The sequence below is a fragment of the Hippopotamus amphibius genome, chromosome 1, assembly GCF_030028045.1.
Source record: "Hippopotamus amphibius kiboko isolate mHipAmp2 chromosome 1, mHipAmp2.hap2, whole genome shotgun sequence".
NCBI lineage: Eukaryota > Metazoa > Chordata > Mammalia > Artiodactyla > Hippopotamidae > Hippopotamus > Hippopotamus amphibius.
This window is the reverse complement of record NC_080186.1, coordinates 42,792,639-42,814,613: the sequence shown is the minus strand read 5'-3', so window position 1 is coordinate 42,814,613 and position 21,975 is coordinate 42,792,639. Positions and strand designations below refer to the sequence as shown.

Genomic DNA, 21,975 nt, shown 5'->3' with positions numbered 1-21,975 from the left:
TGTTTTCATTTTCTTTGTCTCTAGATATTTTTTTATTTCCTCTTTGACTTCTTCAGTAATCCATTGGTTGTTTAGTAGCATACTGTTTAGCCCCCATGTGTTTTGTGCTTTTTGCAGTTTTTTTCTTGTAGTTGATTTCTAGTCTCATAGCACTGTGGTTGGAAAGATGCTTGATACAGTTTCAGTTTTCTTAACTTTACTGAGGCTTGCTTTGTGGCCCAGGAGAATGTTATCTGTCCTGGAGAATATCCCATGTACACTTGAAAAGAGTGTATATTCTGCTGCTTTTGGATGGAATGCTCTATAAATATCAATTAAGTCATCTGGTCTAATGCATCATTTAAGGCCTGTGTTTCCTTATTGATTTTCTATCTGGATGATCTGTCCATTGATGTAAGTGGGGTGTTAAAATTCCCTGCTATTACTGTGTTACTGTCAATTTCTCCTTTTAATGTCTTTTAATATTTGCTTTATATATTTAGGTGCTCCTGTGTTGGGTACGTACATATTTACAATTGTTGTATTTTCTTCTTGAATTGATCCTTTGATTATTATGTAGTGTCCTTTGTGTGTCTTATAATAGTCTTTATTTTAAAGTCTATTTTGTCTGATTTGAGTATTGCTACTCAAGCTTTCTTCTGATTCCCATTTGCAGGGAATACTTTTTTTTTGGTCCTCTCAATCTGTATGTGTCTCTAGATCTGAAGTGGGTCTCTTGTAGACAGCATATATTTGGGTGTTGTCTTTGTATCCATTCAGTCTATGTCTTTTGGTTAGAGCATTTAATCCATTTTCATTAAAGGTAATTGTTGATATATATGTTCTTATTGCCATTTGTTAATTGTTTTGGATTTGTCTTTGTAGGTCTTTTTTCTGCCTTTCCTCTTTTTGTTCTCTTCTCTCTTGTGATTTGATGACTTTCCTTAGTGTTGTTCTTGGATTCTTTTTTTCTTATTTGTGTGTATCTGTTATAGATTTTTGGTTTGCAGTTACCATGAGGTTTTGACCTAGCAGTCTATGTGTATTTCTATGATTGTTTTAAGTTGCTGATCTCTGTTTCAAATGCATTTCAAATATCCTATTTCTGTACTCTCTTCTCACAGTTTTTGGTTTAGATATCATATCTGTGCATGGATGATTTCCTGCCTTTAGTGTAGGTTTGCTTTAACCACTGAGCTTTCCCATTTTGTAATTTTCTTATTTCTCATTTTGGCCTTTTCTTTTCCACCTAGAGAAGTTCCTTTAGCATTTGTCATAAATCTGGTTTGGTGGTGCTGAATTCTTTTAGCTTTTGTTTGTCTATAAAGCTTTTGATTTCTCCATCAAATTTGAACAAGAGCCTTGTTGGATAGAGTATTCTTGGTTGTAGGTTTTTCCCTTTCATCACTTTATTATTTTTTTTATTATTAATTTTATTTATCCCTTTCATCACTTTAAATGTATCATGCCACTCCCTTCTGGGCTGCAGAGCTTCTGCTGAAAAGTCAGCTGATAACCTTATGGGGATTCCCTTGTATGATATTTTTTGCTTTTCACTTGTTGCTTTTAATATTTTTTCTTTCTCTTTAATTTTTGTCAGTTTGATTTCTATGTGTCTCAGCATCTTCCTCCTTGGGTTGATGCTGTATGGTGCTCTCTGTGCTTCCTAGACTTGGGTGACTGCTTCCTTTTCCATGTTAGGGAAGTTTTCAGCTATTATCTGTTCAAGTGTCTTCTCAAGCCCTTTCTCTTTCCTCCTTCTGGGACCCCTATAATGCAAACCTTGATGTGTTTCACGTTGTCCCAGAGGTCTCTTAAACTGTCCTCATTTCTTTTCATTCTTTTTTCTTTATTCTGTTCCACAGCAGTGTTTTCTAGCACTCTGTCTTCCAGCTCCTTTATCCATTCTTCTGCCTCATTTATTCTTATGTTGATTCCTTCTAGTTTATTTTTTATTTCAGTTATTATATTCTTCTACTCTGGTTGTTCTTTATTTTTTTTTAATTCTTTGTTAAAAATCTTCTTGTAACTTCTTGCTTTGTGCATGCATTCTTTTCCTGAGCTCTTGGATCATCTTTACAATGACTACACTGAAATCTTTCTTGGGTAGATTGCCTATCTCCACGTCACTTAGTTGTTTTTCTGGGGTTTTATCGTCTCCCTTTGTCTGGAACATATTCCTCTGCCACCTAATTTTGTCTAAGGTTCTATTTGTATTTTATGTATGTCGAAGGTTAGTTATGTTTCTCAGTCTTGGAGAAGTGGCCCTCTGTAGGGGATGTCCTGTGTTTCCCAGCAGTACGCTCTCCTCTCATCAACCAGTGACCAGGGACCAGCTGGTCCCAGGATAGGTTCTGACCTGTGTTTACAGGCTCTGTTCCACAGGCTGTGGGACTGTATATTTCTCGCTTCTGGTGTCTGCCTCTTGGTGGGTGAGGCTGGTCTAGCTTCCTGGTGGGAGGGGCAGGTGCCTGCCCACTGGTGAGTGGAGTTGGATCTTGGCCCTCTGTTGGGCAGGGCCATGTCAAGGGGCCTGTCTAGAAGTGGCTGTGGTCTCAGGAAGTCTTCAGGCAACCTGTCTGCTAATGGGTGGGACCGTTCCTGCCCTATTGGTTGTTTGGCCTGAGGCATCCCAGCACTGGAGCCTACAGGCTATTGGGTGGGGCCAGGTCTTGGGACATCTTGCTAATGTCCTAAGCAAGATGTCAGTCTTCAGATGAATACTCCAGGATATGTTTGCCACTAGCTTTTGTGTCTCTGGAGAGCTACAGCCACCCCTTTGCCTCTGCGGAAGTACCTCCGAGACCAACAGGTAGGTCTGACCGAGGCTGCTGTGAATTCACTGCTTTTGCCTTGGTTCCTGGTGCACATGAGACCTTGTGTGCATCCTCCAAGAGTGAAGTCTCATGTTTCCCCCAGTCCTGTGGAGTTCCTGCAATCAAGATCCACTCACTTTCAAAGCCAAGTGCTCTGGGGGTTCCTCCTCCATATGCCAGACCCCCAGGCTGCCGAGCCTGTTGTGGGGGTCTTATGTGATATAAGACCTGTGGGAGAACTCTCACTCCTGTGGGAGAACTTCTGTGATATAATTATCTCCAGTTTGTGAATTACCTACCTAGGGAGGTATGGGATTTGATTATATCACTAGTATGCCCCTCCTACCATCTTGTTATGATTTCCTCTTTGTCTTTGGATATAGAATCTCTTTTTTGGTAGATTCCATTCTTTTTAATTGATGGTTGTTCAGCAGTTAGTTGTGATTTTGGTGTTCTCTTGGCAGGAGTGAGCTCAAGGTCTTCTGTTCCACCATCTTGTCTTCTCTCCCTCACTGGACACCCCAGCAGGAACAGAGCACAGAGGTCCCGTGAGCCCTGTTACCAGGTCTTGCTAATGCAGCTTGTATACAGTCATGGTAAATGCTGAGAAAGTAGAGAGTAAACCTTGTGGGAGCATTCAGAAAAGGCAGGCTCTGTGTTGCTATTTAAGAAAAAAAATCCTGGATGAAAGTTGGCATGGCCCCTCCTCAGATGTTGGAGCACTGATAGGAGCATTATTCTCCTGCACTTGTGACCGTGTGCAGGCAGTTGTCCCAAAGCCAAAGTGTGTGTTTATTTTTTGAATGGGACCAAATAAAAATGAAGTTAATAAGAAATTCTAATTCAGTTTGTTGAATTACAAAATGGATTTTTAAAAAGAATAATTTATTTCACTAATGAACTAAAACTTGCTTGAACCTGAGTCTTTATGTTCAAGACTTATCTTTGAAATGCTCAGCCAAGCCAGATTCTTTATTTCCTTTTATAGCATAGATGGGATTTTTAGTTTGTTTGCTTTTTTACTTGGAATAAATGAAGTTAGTGAGATATTCTAACTTGTATAACTTCTGTTGCCATGTGAACCTTTAATGAGTGATCCTTATTTCTTTTCAAATGTATGTCAATTATATCTCAATAAAAGTTCTTTAAAAATTTTAAAAATTAAAAAAATGTAAATGCTTTCTCATATTCTCTGAAACCTAGTGGTTTAATTAAAAATCCAGAATCTAGAATATCTTGAAGGTGTTTTTGTTTTGTATTTCAACTGAATTTGTAAAGGTCAGGCCTTGGCTTGCCTCAGGTGTTCTGGCCACAGGTAAAATGACTTTTGAAGACTACACTTTCAGGGATCATTTCTGTAGTTCATAAAATGACTTTTGAGAGAAAAATCAAGATGGCGGAGTAGGAGGATGTGCGCTCACTCTCTTTTGCAAGAGCACCTGAATTACAAATAACTGCTGAACAATCATCGACAGAAAGACACTGGAACTCACCAAAAAAAAAAACACCCCACATTCAGAGACAAAGGAGAAGCCGCAATGAGACGGTAGGAGGGGAGCAATCGCGTTAAGATCAAATCCCATAAATGCTGGCTGGGTGACTCACAAGCTGGAGAACAGTTATACCACAGAAGTCCTGAGGGTTCTGAGCCCCATGTCAGGCTTCCTAATGTGGGGGTCCAGCAACGGGAGGAGGAATCCCCAGAGAATCAGACTTTGAAAGCCAGCAGGATTTGATTGCAGGGCCTCCACAGGACTGGGGGAAATGGAGACTCCACTCTTGGAGGGCACACAAAAAAGTGTGCTCACCAGGACCCAGGGGGAAGGAGCAGTGACCCCACAGGAGACTGAACCAGACCTACCTGCTGGTGTTGGAGGGTTGCCTGCAGAGGTGGGGGGCAGCTGTGGCTCACTGAGGAGACAGGGGCACTGGCGGCAGGGGTTCTGAGAGGTGCTCATTGGCATGAGCCCTCCCAGAGTCCACCATTAGCCCCACCAAGGAGCCTGTAAGCTCCAGTGGTGGGTTGCCTCAGGCCAAACGACCACCAGGGTGGGAACACAGCCCCACCCATTGGCAGACAAGCAGATTAAAGTGTCACTGAGCTCCACCCACCAAATCGGATTAAAGTTTTATTGAGCTCCACCCACCCAGCCCAACCCACCTTCAGTCCCTCCCATCAGGAAGCACCCAGGAGCCTCCTAGACAGCTTCCTCCACAAGAGGGCAGACAGCAGAATCAAGCAGTATCAGCAGTATTTCGTGTTGTGGAACTGAAAATAGCAGATTCACTGAGGCAGAAGGATGAATAAGTGACCTGAAAGACAGAATGGCGATTATCACTGATGCAGAAAAGAATGAAGAAAAAAGAATGAAAAGAACTGAAGACAGCCTAAGAGACCTCTGGGACAACGTTAAATGCACCAACATTCGCATTGTAGGGGTCCGAGAAGGAGAAGAGAGAGAGAGGACCTGAGAAAATACTGGAAGAGATTATAGTTGAAAACTTCCCTAACATAGGAACGGAAATAGCTACCCAAGTGCAGGAAGCGCAAAGAGTCCCAGGCAGCATAAAGCCAAGGAGAAACACGCCAAGACATATAGCAGTCAAATTGACAGAAATTAAAGACAGAGAAAAGTTATTAAAAGCAACAAGGGAAAAATGACAACGTACAAGGGAACTCCCATCAGGGTAACAGCTGATTTCTCAGTAGAAACTCTGCAAGCGAGAAGGGAGTGGCATGATATATTTCAAGTGATGAAAGGGAAGAACCTACAACCAAGAATACTCTACCCAGCAAGGATCTCATTCAGATTCGATGGAGACATCAAAAGCTTTACAAACAAGCAACAGCTAAGAGAATTCAGCACCACCAAACCAGCCCTACAACAAATGCTAAAGGAACTTCTCTAAGTGGGAAACATAAGAGAAGAAAAGGACCTACAGAAACATAAAATGACTTTTGAGAGGGGTATGTGTGTATGTATACACACAAAAATGAAGCGAATTTAAAAAATAATTTCTGCATCCTTGAATGTGGATTTTTTAGATGTCTATGACTGTTGTATAGGTATTCTGTTTGCTCATTGATGAATTATATGACTAGAGTATTAAGGATATTGGAAATACATCTTGCTGAGTTTTACTTCTGACTTATTTAGCTTAGGAGGAAGTCTCTGACAGGGCATTAAGGGGACACTTTGCAGAAGGGCCAAATTTTCCTCTCTGGTATTCGTTTGAAAACTCGTATATAAAATTATGGTATTGGTATTGAACCAAGGTAAATGAGTAACAGTCGTGTTAAAGTTTGTTGTTTCCTTTGTTGGGATGAGTTCCACCTAAATCTAGTAGCTTACTATTTGGTAAGTGAGTTTATGCTTATGCTTTTTCATAGATATTTAGAGTTGGACAAGATCCTGTAAATTAGCTCTGCTAAGCAGATCAGTTAGTGTCAGAGCCAGAGCTGAACCTGGGCATTCTAGATCATGTTGTTTTTGTTTCTTTGTTTATTTGCTGTTTTTTTTTTAATAAACTTTAAATTTTGGAATGGTTTTAAATTTATAGGAAAGTTGCAGATATGGTACAGAGAATTCCTCAATACCCTTTACTCCACTTCCCCAATTATTAAAATATTACACTGCCGCGGTACATACATCAAAACTAAAACCAACATTGGTACATTACTGTTAATCCAACTCTAGACTTTATTTGCATTTCACCAGTGTTTCCTTTCTGTTCCAGGATCCCATCTAGGCTACCACACTACACTTAATAGCTATGTCTCCTCAGTCTGTCCAGAGAAACTATCTCACTGATAGTTTCTCAGTGTTGCCTTTTTTTTTTAATATAACTTTGATATTGTCTAGGACCATTAGGTGGTGTTTGCCAGGTTTCTCCACTATAATTTCCCCCTTATCCTTCTTTACTCTTTGAAGAGGTAGACTCATGTCCCTTTTACCTTGTATTCTGTCTTCCTATCTGTTGGTTTTTACATTCTTACAAAGCCTTGAATTTTTCTGTCATATAAATTCTTAGACTGAACGTGGTCTAAATTTTTGTCAGTAGCATTTTGGATCCTCATTATGTTCTTGGCACTTGGAGATTTATTATAGATTTTTCTGTCTCAGCATGTTCACATTGCACTGAAATTACTTCTTACATGTTTGCTTCTTCTTCTGTTGGGTTGTAAAAATGAGAGTTCTCTTCACTTTTGTATTTTTAATGCCTAGCACAGTGCCTGGCGGATAGAAATTTTTCAGTAAATGTTTTGTTGAACTAAATTGATGAAGGAAATTTGTATTACTTGGAAAACACAACAAACCCCTGGTATTTTCATCCTAAGATTGAAATTATAATCGGCAGTTCAACTGATTCAGTAGACCAATGAGCAAACGGACTCCTCAGGAAACTCCTAAAATGCTGGTTCTCAGAGTATGGTCTTCCATAAACAACATCAATATCACCAGTTAACTTATTAGAAATGCAAATTCTCAGGTCTTACCTCAGACCAACTGAATAAGAATCTCTGGGGTTGTGTTGAAAAACCTGTGTTTTAACAAGCCCTCCAGGTGATTCTGATGGCCACTAAAATTTGAGAAATACTCCCTAAAAGCAAAGAGGAGGAGAAAAAAAAAATCAAAGAAAGTGAACAGCTAGTGGTAATTGATTGCAGTAGTGAAACTAAGCCCCCTCTTTACCTGCTATCTCTATCCCTCAGTAAGCTTAGGTTAATTTTTGATGCATTTACCTTGAAATCATCAAAAAGATATTTGCATTGCTTCTTATTTAAGTGTCTGTCTCTAGCTGTGCAAATGCATTTGCTAGTACATAGTGCATTTCAGTTTAAAGACTAGTTGCTGGCCAGGTTTTGGGTTTTTTGGGGGGTTTTGGGGTTTTTTTTGGCAAATGTTGCACATCATTTGTTTTAGTTGCTGTGTTTGTTTCAATGACACACTTTGATTTGGATAAAGTACAATATAATAAGAAAACAAACAAAATCATAACTCAGCCGTATACTGTTCACTTTTTCAATTTTGTTTGGTGGAAAAATTTTCAACTTCAGTTTTATCTGGAAAATTATTTTCAAGGCAACATGATTTAGTAATACATTTTTTTAACTTTCAAAAAATGTGTGTTGTCTTGTTGGCAGCAGATGGCTGACATAGCTTTTTTGCTTCAACTGTCCACTTTTCCAGGAAATGACTCCCATCTGTAGCAAGAGGAATGCTGACCTTTAATGTGCATATTAGTCACTTCTTTTAGCTCAATGCCAAGCTAATATTACATATATTGTGAATTTGGTTGAAAGTTTGTGCTAGCCAGATTGTTTTCTTTCTGGAGTTTCAAGCTTTTAGAAATAGAAAGTTAATTAATTTGTTTATTGGCTGCATTGGGTCTTCGTTGCTGCACATAGGCTTTCTCTAGTTGTGGCGAGTGGGGGCTACTCTTCATTGTGGTGTGTGGGCTCCTCATTGCAGTGGCTTCTCTTGTTGTGGAGCACGTGCTCTAGGCACACGAGCTTCAGTAGTTGTGACACATGGGCTCAATAGTTGTGGTTCACAGGCTCTAGAGCGCAGGCTCAGTAGTTGTGGCACAGGGGCTTAGTTGCTCCATGACATGTGGTATCTTCCCAGGCCAGGGATGGAACCTGTGTCCCCTGCATTGGCAGGTGGATTCTTAACCACTGTGCCACCAGGGAAGTCCCATTTGTGGGGATTTTTGTATTTGATAATTAAAAATAATTTTTAATAGGTAATATATTCTTGTGGTTCAGAGATCAGTACAATATAAGAAGATATTCAGAGGAAAAAAATGTCAGTCTCATCCTTGCCCTCAACTGCTCCATTTACATCTACTCTGTATATTCTTATTTATCCTGCCTTTCTTGTTTATCCTCCTAGAATTTCTTAATGCAAACATAAACAAATATGAATAATTATTATCCCCTTACCACAAAGATTGCACACTATTAAACATACACATTGTTCACCACTATACTTTTTCATGTTAACATTGTATCTGGGATATCTTTTCACACAGAGAGCACCATGTCTTTTTTTCTGGCCGGCTTTATTGAGGACTACTTTATGTACAATGAACTGCATTCAATTTAAGTGTATAATTTGATGAGTTTTGGTAATTGTATATATCACTGCAGTTAAGATACAGAATATTTTGCATAGATTTGCTCTTTTTTTTTTTTTTTTTTTTTGGTTTGTTTGTTTAGTAGTATTTCACTGTATTGGATACACCATAGTTTTTTAAACCAGTCTTCTGTTGATGAGCACTTGGGTGCCGATACAAATAATTATATAATTAATAACCTATTTCATACAGCATTTCCTATGTAGGCAGGTAGAGGATATTTGAGGATAGATTCCCAGATGTCAGATTGCTGAGCCAAAAAGGAAATAAATAATTTGGTAGATGTTGCCAGAATGCTCTTCAGGAAGCTTGGTACCAGTTCGAGCTCTCACTAGCAATGTACGAGAGTGCCTGTTTGCCCAGTCTAGCTAACAAATTGTGTTATGAAACTTTGGACTTTTGCCATTAGATGGAAAATGGTATTTTCATATAGTTTTAACTTGTTTTCTTATGAGTGAAAGTGAGCATGTTTTTGTAAGGTAAAGGATGGGCCATTTGTAGTATACTTTTCTGTAAAGTATCTGTTAATACTCTTAACCCATTTTCCTACTGGAATTTGTGTTTTTTTTCTGTTAATTTCTAGGTGGTAGAAATTCTTTATATGTTAGAGAAGTTAGTTCTTTCTTTGCAAATATTTTTTCCCCAGGTTGTTTTCTTTTGACATTATAAGACCTTTACTTGAAGGGTGTATGTCTAAGTTTTTACTGCTTAGGATATCTTCCTAAAAGTTGCTTAGTTTTGATTTATATCCTTTTCTCCCTCCTTCCTTTCATCTCTCCCTCTTTTCCTCCTTCTTTCCTTCCCAGCCTAATTTCTTAATAAAAGGATTTGAGGCAGCTTGAAGATGCCTTTTTGTTGAACAGTAATCAGTTCATGGGTGGATGTTGTTAAATGATTTTAATATATATGACCCTGGTTCATCTATTTTGAAGGCCATGTTTTTGGTATACTGCGCATTGGAGAAAGAACCTGTGCCAATGTCCTTGCCTCCAGCCTTGGTGCCACCTTCTAAGAGGAAAACGGTCAGTATATCAGACTCTATGCGGTTGATCCCCTCTTCAGCATCAGCCAAGGAATCTTACCACTCCTTACCACCTGTAGGCATTTTACCTACCAAAGCACCGTTAAGACAGGTATAGATTTATCAGTGTTAAAGGACTTTTTTTAAAAAACAAAGTGCATGGCATTTAACAGTTGATCGCTTGATGAAGATAAAAGGAGCAATCAAAGGGATTAAAGATTCAGAGCTCCCTTTGGTTGAACCTATATAATGTGATGTCTTAGAGCATACAGATAATCCTCTCCTGCATTTGGCCTTACTTAGGTCTTATGGATGTTTCATTGGCTTTGCCTTGATCTACCTGGAGAAAGAAGATGCTCCATGTTAATCTGGCATGCTTGCCCTGGCATAGTTAATAGATGTTTTGTTTGTTTAATCTCTAGTTAACTCTTGATTCTTTGGGATCAAATTATCCAATTTTGGGTTGTTCAGGGCCTTTCTTTTCCTGCAACGTGCTTCTTGCTAGGTTGAGTAAAGGAAAAAATGACAGAATATGCAAATAAGCCAGTTTGGCTACAATTAAGAATGTGGAATGAAACTATTAAAAAAATGGAGATTTAGAATTATCTGAATCTTTTGTTTATACAGACTCTCCCAGTTACACATCTTAATGTGGTCATTCATAAGTCAAGAGTTAACTGTGCTTGAATTTACTCATTACTTTAAAAAAGTAAAATGAGCATCTGTAAGTATAGTCCCTATAGCTAACCTGTTTTTTTATTCTGTAATTTTCTCTTCATCACAGCATTTCAAATGGAGTGTGATGAAAGTGACACAGTATTGCTATAATTAGTGGGGTAGAATTGCTCAGAATTTGTGACGGATACTGTCATGGGTTGAAAGAGGGAACTTCAAAGTTTCTTTTATTTTGGTGGCAATACTGTATATATATATATATATTTTTTTTCCCCCTGTAGTGGGTTGTATCCCCTGCAGAAAAAGCTAAATATGATGAAATCTTCTTGAAAACTGATAAAGATATGGATGGATTTGTGTCTGGATTGGAAGTCCGTGAAATCTTCCTGAAGACAGGTTTACCTTCTGCCTTACTAGCCCATATTTGGTAAGACTTTAAGTTGATTTAAAAAGACAATATGGTTTTGTATCAACTCTGGTCTTGTAGATTCTTATTTTTAGTCATTTGTAAGTAGGACAGTTTTTGTTTAGAAATTTTTGTAGAGAAAAATTTGTCTGATGATTTCTTCTGGATAGTGGACAAAAGCTTGAGAATGGGTTACCTGTAATTTTATTAGATTGACAGTGTCAGTTAATAGTTAGTAGAATGTTAAAAATCCAGCATTGGTTTATATCAACTAATTAAATTTCAATTTTTTTAAAATAAATTTATTTATTTATTTATTTTATTGGCTGTGTTGGGTCTTTTTTGCTGTGCGCAGGCTTTCTTTTAGTTGCGGTGAGTGGGGGCTACTCTTTGTTGTGGTGCTCAGCCTCCTCATTGCCGTGGCTTCTCTTGTTGCGGAGCACAGGCTCTAGGCATGTGGGCTTCAGTAGTTGCAGCACATGGGCTCAATAGTTGTGGCTCACGGGCTCTAAAGCACAGGCTCAATAGTTGTGGTGCACGGGCTTAGTTGCTCCGTGGCATGTGGGATCTTCCTGGAGCAGGGATCGAACCTGGGTCCCCTGCATTGGCAGGCGGATTCTTAACCACTGCACCACCTAGGAAGCCCTAAACTTCAATTATTTAAGGGAGAATTCAAACTTATGAAATTTAAACAATATAAAAAACCAGCATCTTGATGGCATACCTGTATAATTCTTTCTGTAGGGTATATGTGTACTTTTATACCTTTACATGGGAACTATACATTTGGTCCTTAAAAAAATGACAAACTTTAGTGTCTTTAGTGAATTTCACGTTGTGAGATAATATATAATGAAAATGCTTTATAGTGTGCCTGCTGCCAATCCACCTGACTATACCAGAGGTTAGTTATGAGGTTTTCAAGTGCCAGCAGACATCAGAAGTGGAACCATATAGTTGCAAAGAGGAACTTAGAAAACAACACAGGACAGCAGATCCGCCTTAAAAGGAACAAGAACCCAAGACTGGGAAAGATTAAATAAATGTAACTAGTGATAGCTGCCACTTTCAAGTGCCCAGGCTAGGCACTATGCCGAATAAACGGCAGCTGTCATGGGCTTGCCATTATGCCCAGGCTTTTTATGTACTTTGTCTTTAATTCTCACGGTAACCTTGAAAGATGGATGTTATCTCCACTTTATAGATGAAGAAACTAAGGCTTAGAGAGGTTAAAAAAAATATGACCAATGTCACAAGAAGAAAGAAGTAGAAAAGCTGGAATTCAAAGTTTGTTTAACACCATAGCCCATAGTCTTTTCCTCAGGCCACATTGGTTTTCAATGAATCAAACAGAACAGGACTTTAGAAAGCTGAGCTTTAAAAAAAAAAAAAAAGGAAAAGCAAATAGAATAAAACATTTGCTGTTTCTCTTCAAGTGATTTTTTAAAGGCTTCCAGATTGCTGCCTTCTCTCCACACGTGATCTCCATTTGCAGCTGTTGTTTTTCTTTGACGGTGATCCTTATATCCTCCTACTTCAAAAGTTGCAGGAAACAAGCCGACATGGAGTATTTTGCTTGTTTTAGAATCATTCTAATGCCACTAACGAACTAAATTTGTTGAAACTTAGGTTTCATTTTTTTTAACATCTTTTAATGTTGAAAATGTTGGGAATAGAGAATCTTGGAATTCTTTGGCCCATCACAACCTATAGCGGTTCTGGAAATTGGTAAGAAAGCACAGACCAAACCCAAATTAGAGGCCCCTGCTCAGCACCAAGGTGAACAGTCTCTTTTTCTTACCATTTTAGCTGATATCTCTCTTCTAACATTTTACTGAGTTTTGGGCTAGCCAAAAGTTGGTGTGACTTTCTTTTTTAATTCAACTAATGATTATTTCAAAGCTTACATAGTCATATTAATTTGCCCCTGGATTTTTAGAATGGTAGTCATGGCATTTATATACTGTTCATTTTGTTTATTTTTACAGGGCATTATGTGACACAAAGGACTGTGGGAAGCTTTCAAAAGATCAGTTTGCCTTGGCTTTTCACTTAATCAATCAAAAATTAATAAAGGGCATTGATCCTCCTCACATTCTTACTCCAGAGATGATTCCACCATCAGATAGGGCCACTTTACAAAAGGTAAGACAACGTAAAACCTTAATGCATTAAGAGAAAGGAACAAATGCTATGTCAGATGACAGAATCAATTTGTATGGAATAGTGGAGAAAATGTATCTGGCTAGAAACAGAACAGTATACTGTTTGTGGTTTAATTTGTGCCTATAAATATGTTCAAATGCCTTGTATGATATCCTTGGGCTACAGCTTGTTTATCCCACCATTCATTACACATATGGCAGCCATATTTTCCAGTCTTAAAATTGGAAAAATGTGGTCTTGTTTTGCCCCTCTTGGATCTGTGAATTAATTTTTGTGCATAGAGTGTAAATTTTAAATAAATCTGTAAGAATTAAGTTACTGCATTTTATTTGATAATTCACTCTTGGAGAAAACAATACAGATTTGAAAACAAAATCTGGGAGATTAGGATTGCTTATCAATTTTACATTAAAAAACAAAAAAGAGAAAAGCTTGTTGAGGAAAAAATCTGTGTGGTTTTTGCCATATAGATGACCCTTGTTCCTGAGTATACAGTGAAATTTCACATCTGAACAGCTAGAAACAGGTTTTAGCTACTTTTGGTTCTCGCCAGCAGTGGCAATTTTCAAAACTACATGTTTTAGTAATGTTGTACCTTCATTTTTCTCTTCTCACCCATAAACTCTTCCTAATATTGTGGTTTATAATATCTTGGCCTTATAATAGAGCTTTAAAAGGACTTGCATGCTCTAGTAACTCTTTGCCTTAAAACTACATACTTTATATCTTTAAGTCTCTTGTGACCTACAAAGTAACCATGGCTGTGGTGATTCTTCAGAGTTATATATATAGGAGTTTCACATATTTGGTATGAGGAGAGTTCTCCTTAAAATGTCAGTAGAATATTTTGGTCTTGCATTAATTTTGTCACATAGGTTAAAAAATCCCATTTTAACAAATCTAGTAACAGGCAAATTGGATTTCTTTTCAAAGTCAACTAAATGGAAATTTATAGCCACTAAGTATAGAAGTTATGTATAAGAGTTTTTATTCTTATTTTCAAATAAAATAACTGATTATCTGCTTTGTGAGTGTTTTGGGGGGAGCATTTTGTGAATTTTTGAGATTTTCTTTGATGTAAGACGTGGGTTCCCTAAGTTGTAGAGAAGGCTAAAAGTGATGCCACCCTGAAAGATAAAGGTTACAAATTTGTATTTATGCCCCCTGCTCTAACTGTATCTCAGTTATGGAATGCTGTGTTGTTTCATCTTCTTCCATCTATATAGACTGTTTTTTTCCCTTGCTGCCTTCATTTTATACCCATTGAGTCTCCCACCAACACAAAATACACATACAGCAGAACTCTCTGAAGCAAATTATGTTTGTTCATCGAAGTCCCTATAACGTTCGTAGACACTTCGAGTTGCGTCTGGCTATACAGAATTTTCAATTTAGTAGATTTAGTGAAGTCTATTCACTAGAGCATAGATACTTTTGTCTATGTCAGATATCAGTATTATTCATTAAAATGGGATTTTATCACTGTTGCCTTATCTATAACCAAAAATTTTAACCTTAAAAATTAAAATTTGCATTTGTTTTGTCTTTCAAATAATCTCTTTTCTCTTTATAATCTAGTTTTTTTAGAACTGCATTTTTTTGCAGCTTTGACTAATCCTTTTTTGAATGTTGCTTTCCTTTCTGTGTTTTTTCTAGTTTGGACTATTTTTTCCATTCTGCAGCACTCTGCTTTTCGCCTTTCTTGTACTGTCAGTTTCTTAACTCTACTTTCTCAAGGTTAGAGCTTTACTTTATGCCTTTTTTAGCAGTACAGTTTTTGGTTTACAAGATACATTTTGAGACTAGAGGTTTTCTATGCGGCAAAGTTGATGCAGAGAAAATACCTAAACAGCATGCTTTTGTCACATGTTTATCACTTGGTCCTTGTGTGCATTTTAACTTGCCTTCCCTAGGCTCTCTGATTCACCTAAATTCACCAAAGTGGAATTTTTGTGTAATGCACAAAATAGGGTGAGAGAAAGTATTTTGCAAGAAGGGGACATGGTACATTTTTCTTCATATGCCCTTCTTATATTTTATATAGTGTTAGCTGAACTTTTTCCATGCTTCCTGATTGCATGTCATTTTATTGCTGTAGAATGGGAGTTTAATTTTTGTGTCAGCAATTGAGAGTGACACAAGTACACTAATCTTCATTCTGGAGTCATCTGTGGTATCACCTTATAACTTTGTTTGAAGTTAAACTTATTTGTCTCACTCTTCTTATTTGATGGTATTTTTAATAGTGAAAGATTGTCAAATGTGAGTCACTTGTTTTGAGTTAGAGTGACAGAAGAGGTGTGGGAGTCATGAGTTTCTTGGTTTGCTTGCACCTCTGATAGCAAATTTCTCAGTAAGCATTTAGGTGATGTAGGTTACTCTTGGTGATAAAAGTGAGACTAAGTGCTAATTTTTCATTTTGTTCACTTTTCAAATTGTCTGCCCAGGCTTAGTCAAGTTTGGGCAGAGTTAAAATATTAGTAAGTACTTGTCACATTCAGAAACCCACTTTAAAACTTCTAACTCAATTTAGAATAACAAGGGTCTATGTATCAGTGAAACACATAATAGTAAATGTACATAGTAAGATGTATATTTGGTACTGTAATTAATATAAAATTGAGAATAGCATTAATTGAATCCTAATGGATGAGTTTTGGTATTGATAGTCAAAACAGAACAAAACAAAACGTGAGGACTGTTACACAGTATAGCATAAAGAAATATAGAAGGAATTATTTGCCACACTTTATTGATGTATCTGTTTATCAAAGTTGAATTTAGGGTATAGTTTCATTTACCTAAATGATCTTAATATACAGGTGCCAAGGGGCATAATGTGAAATAGGACTTGAATTTGATTAGAAGTCTCCAGATCAGTATTGCCTATTAGCTGGGTTCAACTTTAAGCAAGTCATTTAATATATTTCCTTAGCTCTAAAATGTGATTAGTAATAATATCTGCCCTACCTACAGCCCAGTTTTGGGATTAGTACTTAGCAAATTATAAGCCATTATATAAATGTGAGCAGATAGGATACTGTGAACTTTTAGTTTCTTCTTCTGTTGTGCAAGTTGGTGACTTATATTAAGTTCACAGCAACATAAGTATAATCTTAAGTTTTATGTTCTGCTAATATGGTCCTCAATATATCTTAGTTTTACATGTTTAGGCCTCAGTTTTAACATTTCCTAGTGGTGATCATCCTGTTATTTGTCAGGCTGGTTGGGTGTAGGTCAAGTGTTTGAAGGAGCAGTTACTTTTTTGCCCTGACTTCAGCCAGCTATTATATAAGGCATCAAAAATGGTTCACAAAGGAGATTGAACCAGGGTGGAAGCAAGTCATTAGGAGGCTTTCCATCTTTCAAGAGCAGGATATTCTGTTGAGGAAGCTAAGTACAATAATAGCTTACATTTATAAAATATCATAAAGTTTGTAGAGTGACTTCATATGCAGTATTTATTTAATTTTTATAGTGGATAGGGCAGAGATTATTTCCCTGTTTTGTAGTAAAGATTATTCAGCTAGTAAAATAGCAGAGCCCAGAATAAACCCAGCTAGGTTTTCTAAGTACAGATACCATTCAGAGACTAATTTTGACCCCTCATTACTGAAAGAAAACCATATGTAAAGGATGTCATATAAAGACAGTTTCGTGTATGACGCTATTAATATTTACTATGGAACATGCTGAGCGGTTGGTTTTACTTTAAATAGAGTAGACACTGAAAGTATTTAATAAAAGTAAATATTTGTTGAATTAAATAAAATTAACCACCATTTGTATGATACAAATACAAATAAATCTCCCCAAGAAATTTATGCTTCAGTGGAGGAATTAGTTTATAAATCTGATATCTGCTTTACTGCAATATTCTAGACAGGCTAAGATCAAGTGATGAAGACATCGGGATCTCAAGTGGTGGTATATATTATAGAACAACAGCTTTTACAGACTTTAAGGGAAAATGTCTTAGTATATAACTCTGCGTGTGTGTAAATGTGTGTATGTGTAAAATTGCACTAGATATGATTTTCTTGAATTGAGTGTTAGTAATACCATAAAATATGTATCCATATAGTGCTTTTAAACATTTTTAATACTTTGCCACATGCAGTTTTATAGTAATAATGTTATAATTGTGAACTCTTTGTTTTTAGAACATCATAGGATCAAGTCCTGTTGCAGATTTCTCTGCTATTAAGGAGCTAGATACCCTTAACAATGAAATAGTTGACTTACAAAGGTATGTAAAGTAAAATTATACCTGACTATATAAATGTACACAAACACTCTTTTCTGTTTCTGATGTATATCTTAGTAAATAATACTTTATTTGGTTAAGTACTATTGTTCTTATAATGGGAATCAGTGTAGCTCATTAAATCTAAGGCAACCTTAAGTTGCAGGATGCACTATTTCCTTACGTGGCACTGAAAAAGAAAAAAATCGCTGCCAAATAAGCAATGGCATTCCATTCACTATAAGGTACTATTTGATTTTGGATAGTGAAATAGGTATTGGTTTGGCCAAAAACCCGAATGAACTTTTGGCCAACCCAGTATATCTTGGAATGAATGAAATACAGTTTGTTTTGGTTTGGTTTTTGGTTTTTGAAGTTTTTTAAAATTTTATTTTATTTTATTTTTATTGAAGTTTAGTTGATTTACAGTGTTGTGTTATCTTCAGATTTTATTTTTTCAGATTCTTTTCTCTTATAGGTTATTATAAAATGTTGAGTATAGTTCCCTGTGCTATACAGTAGGTCCTTGTTGGTTATCTGTTTTATATAGAGTAATGTGTATATCTTAATCCCAAACTCCCAATTTGCCCCTCCCTTTCCCCTGAAATACAGTTTTCCTCCAACTTTAGACAGTTGAATAACATATTGGGAAAAAATTATTTCATGCATTTTATGGAAGGAATGTTAAATGCAGACACCATGCCAAGAGCTTTCATAACCGTTATCTCATTTGATCCTCACAAGAACCTTCTAACTTGAGATAGATATTACTGTTCTGTTTTACAGGAACAGAGTTAAAATGCGTAGAGTCATACAAACCTGTAGGCAGTAGAACTAATACCTGATCTCAGGACTACTTGATTTGGAGTTGAATTTTCTTTCTTATACTCATGTACTGTGTAGAAACAGGCTTGAATACAACTAGATTTGAATCTAAATACAGCAAATACTATTGGTATTTCCTAATTCCCTTGTTCCCTAGAAACTTTAGTAATACTCATTGGAAAAATGACCTCCTAAAATTACTTTTTAAAAAGTGAGACCATTTTTCCATCTATAGGGCATTGGGTATTTATTTATTTATTTTACCCACTCTGCGCAGAGACTTTATTTATTTATTGACTGTATTGGGTCTTTGTTGCTGCATGTGGGCTTTGACTTAGGTAGTTGTGGCTCGCAGGCTCTAGAGCACAGGCTCAGTAGTTGTGGAGCATGTTGCTCTGAGGCATGTGGGATCTCCTGGACCCGGGATCAAACCCGCTGTGTTTCCTGCACTGGCAGGCGGATTCTTAACCACTGCACCACCGGGGGAAGTCCCAGGGCATTGGATTTAAATATCATTTTACTTACATAAACATTTTTTTTACCCTTCACATCACTTTAAAGCAGATAATGGTGCTCACTTCGGCAACACATATACTAAAATTGGAATGATACAGAGAAGATTAGCATGGCCCCTGCGCAAGGATGACATGCAAATTTGTGAACCGTTCCATAGTTTTTATAAAAATTTATTCTTTGGGGAAGAAAAACAGATAATGGCTGATTTTATTTTGTTGATGATATTGAGACATAAGGGGATTAAATGATTTGGCTGGGCTATATGGCAAGAACTTGGGAAAGATCTTTCCGCATCCATGAGACTACATTGATATTATTGTAGAGAAACTTAGTTATGATTTTTTTCTGTTGCAAGAAAGAACTCAACCCAGGCTAAGTAAGAGTGAGTTTATTCACTTACGGAACTAAGACCTCTTAGAGGTAGGGATGGCTTAAAGTGTATCTTCATACTAGGGCTCAAATGATATGATCAGTTCTCTTGCTCTCTCCATTTCTTGTTTCCACTTCCACTGGATGGTTCCATCCTCAGATAGACTTTCCTATTGTTGTCAAAGGGGTTATTGCACATCTGAATCATATATCTGTTATTTCAGATCTAGTGGAATTACTCTCTTCTGACAGTTCCTGCAAAAACCCTACGATTCAGTCTGATTAGACTGGTTTAGGGTCATACCTACTGAAACAGTCAGTGGCCAAGGATATATTGTTTGCTGATTTGTCATGAACTCTGTCCTGGGGGGTTGGGGGGGGAACGTCTAGTTTGCAGAGACTACATGGAGGAGGGGGTATCCCCCCATGAAAATTCTGCCAGAAGGAGGAATGAATTCTGGGAATAAGTGTCTATAGAAGGCAGTATAGCTTCAAATCCACAGTAATTTCAGTGATCGCCCTTAGTATCATCTACCAATTTGAAGAATATGTCTTGACATTCTGTAAACTTATTCTGGACACCTTTTTAAATGTGATTGTTTAGTTTTGACATATATGCCTTCTACTAAATTCTACCAAATTCTCATTTTCAGCTCAAAAATTGGCCTTTGCCTATTACATAAAGCTTCTAATATTGGAATCCTAGAATGTAAAAAACAAACAAAAACAGACCCTTGGAAATTACATAATACAATTTGTTTTTTTACTTGGGGGAAAAATATCAAAGGCCTACATTAAGTCAGCAAAAGTGCTGGCTGGCACCCAAACCTGTTAGTATAAGTTCTAGTTCTACATTTTTTCTGTGTTGTAAGACAGCTTTTCATTAAGATTTGGAATGTTTTAACTTTGGTTTGGAAAAAAAGTAAATATTTGATTACTCAGTCTGTAATGGTGTGTAGACTTCATTTTCATATGGTCTGTAAACAGTACATTAGCATTTTTGCTTGCCTTATGAGAAATGTACATTGAATAGTAGCTAGATTTGAAAATACTTGTCATCTATGCCTCTTAAGCCTATGAGAATAGACACATACCCCAATATTCTAGGGCTTGCTTGATTTCAACAGTAGTTTTCTTATGTATGAAATATTTTTGTAGTGAATTTTAATAGGAAGTAGAGCAACGTACATAAAATGTTCTTGCCAGTACAAACATTTGTAATACAGTTAAGTTCCCTATATACGAACCTTCAAGTTACAAACTTTCAAAGTTGTGAACGTGTTCACATGTCTAATCACGTAAGTTCACATGTCTGGCATACATTGTCACATGCGTGCATCCTGTACAAGTGGTTGTGCTTTTGTGTACTTTATAGTACTTATAGAGTACAGTAGTACAGTATCTTTATTTCAAGCCCAGAAAGCAGGCGTAAAAGCAGTGGTGATATAGCTGGTATTGCTACCAGCCCCTGTATGCCAACTGTTGTACTCTACTACTGTACTTTTCAAGGTACTGTACTGTAAGGTTAAAAATGTTTTACTTTTTGTGTTTTTTTTAATGTATTATTTGTGTGAAAAGTATTATAAAACTATTACAGTACGGTACTATATAGCCGATTGTGTTAGTTGGGTACCTAGGCTAACTTTGTTAGACTTACACGAACACACTCTCACAGTGGAACTCGTTCATATGTAGGGGACCTGGTGTACATAAAATAGAATATTATTCAGCCTTAAAAAAGGAATGAAATTCTGATACGTGTGAAAACAGATGTGAACCTGGAAACATGGTTAGTACTATATAGCCAATTGTGTTAGTTGGGTACCTAGTTAGACTTACAAACAAATTGGACTTATGAATGTGCTCTTGGAACAGAACTCATATATGTAGGGGACTTCTTACTATATTAGTTACATTTTGATAAACTGAGCTTTCAATAACTTCTAGTTACCATAATGTTAAGTTGTACTAGTGGTAGACTCATACAGTGAATTACAGCTAACCACATAAAAAACAACATATGTAACATTTTGTGACTATCTTATTAAGAAAATCATAGTGCTTCAGAACTTTGAGTTATAAGTTGTAGTCATATTTTATAAATGTGTAATACATTTATACTTGATTTGACAGTTGTGAAAATATTTTCCCTAGGCTTTTATTTTAGGTGAGATCTACAGTGTAGGCAAACTCCCATCATCTGTCAACTTCAGTAATGTCATAATAAGACTCATCTACCAATGCTAAAACTATGGTTGCTAAAATTCAGTTTTGTAAATGGTTGTATTAGGTCACTACCACCAAGTCTTTAAGATATTACATTCTAAACTTTGGCTTTTGTTATTGTGAATAACAATTTTTTCTGTGCAAAGGTATTACTCTTTAGCCATTAAATCTTTTATTAATATATCAGGCTGTGAGGTATATAACTACAAAACAGGAAAAAAGAATTTAAACAGCTTTTGTTTGTGGCTTTACTAAATTTTTATCTGACAAAAGATTAGCTCCTTATTTGTTTGATTTTCAGATGAAGATATTTAATTTTAGTCCAGGGACCAAACCTGCAAATAAACAACATACATAATATGGAATTGTAATGAGTATGTTATGAATATGGTGCTTTACAAGATTTGTTTTTTCCCCTCAGTGATGGTTACGATACATACTCATAAAAATTTGGAAAATATGGAAAAGCATAATGAAGAAAGGTGTATGTTTCTTAGAATAATAATTTGTTTTGAGCATTGAAAATCAATGGCGATATAAAAAACTATATATAACCTCAAGAGTTGGTTGGGTAAAGAATGTTCTTTGT

General features: G+C 36.6%; 1 protein-coding gene and 1 non-coding gene across 6 annotated transcripts in view; both read left to right on the top strand.

Annotated features, from left to right (window-relative positions):
• EPS15 (epidermal growth factor receptor pathway substrate 15) overlaps positions 1 to 21,975 on the top strand; it is a 147,198-nt gene that overhangs the window by 61,343 nt on the left and 63,880 nt on the right. For all 5 annotated transcript variants that reach the window (XM_057710566.1, XM_057710563.1, XM_057710564.1 and 2 more), the window contains 4 exons: positions 9,869 to 9,958; positions 10,914 to 11,059; positions 13,027 to 13,183; positions 17,368 to 17,453. In XM_057710566.1, coding sequence (XP_057566549.1) covers positions 9,869 to 9,958; positions 10,914 to 11,059; positions 13,027 to 13,183; positions 17,368 to 17,453 — 479 coding nt within the window. The remainder of the gene's footprint in view (positions 1 to 9,868; positions 9,959 to 10,913; positions 11,060 to 13,026; positions 13,184 to 17,367; positions 17,454 to 21,975) is intronic.
• On the top strand, positions 18,846 to 18,952 carry LOC130842448 (U6 spliceosomal RNA). Its single transcript, XR_009050440.1, has one exon. It is a non-coding gene; the product is annotated as a U6 spliceosomal RNA (small nuclear RNA).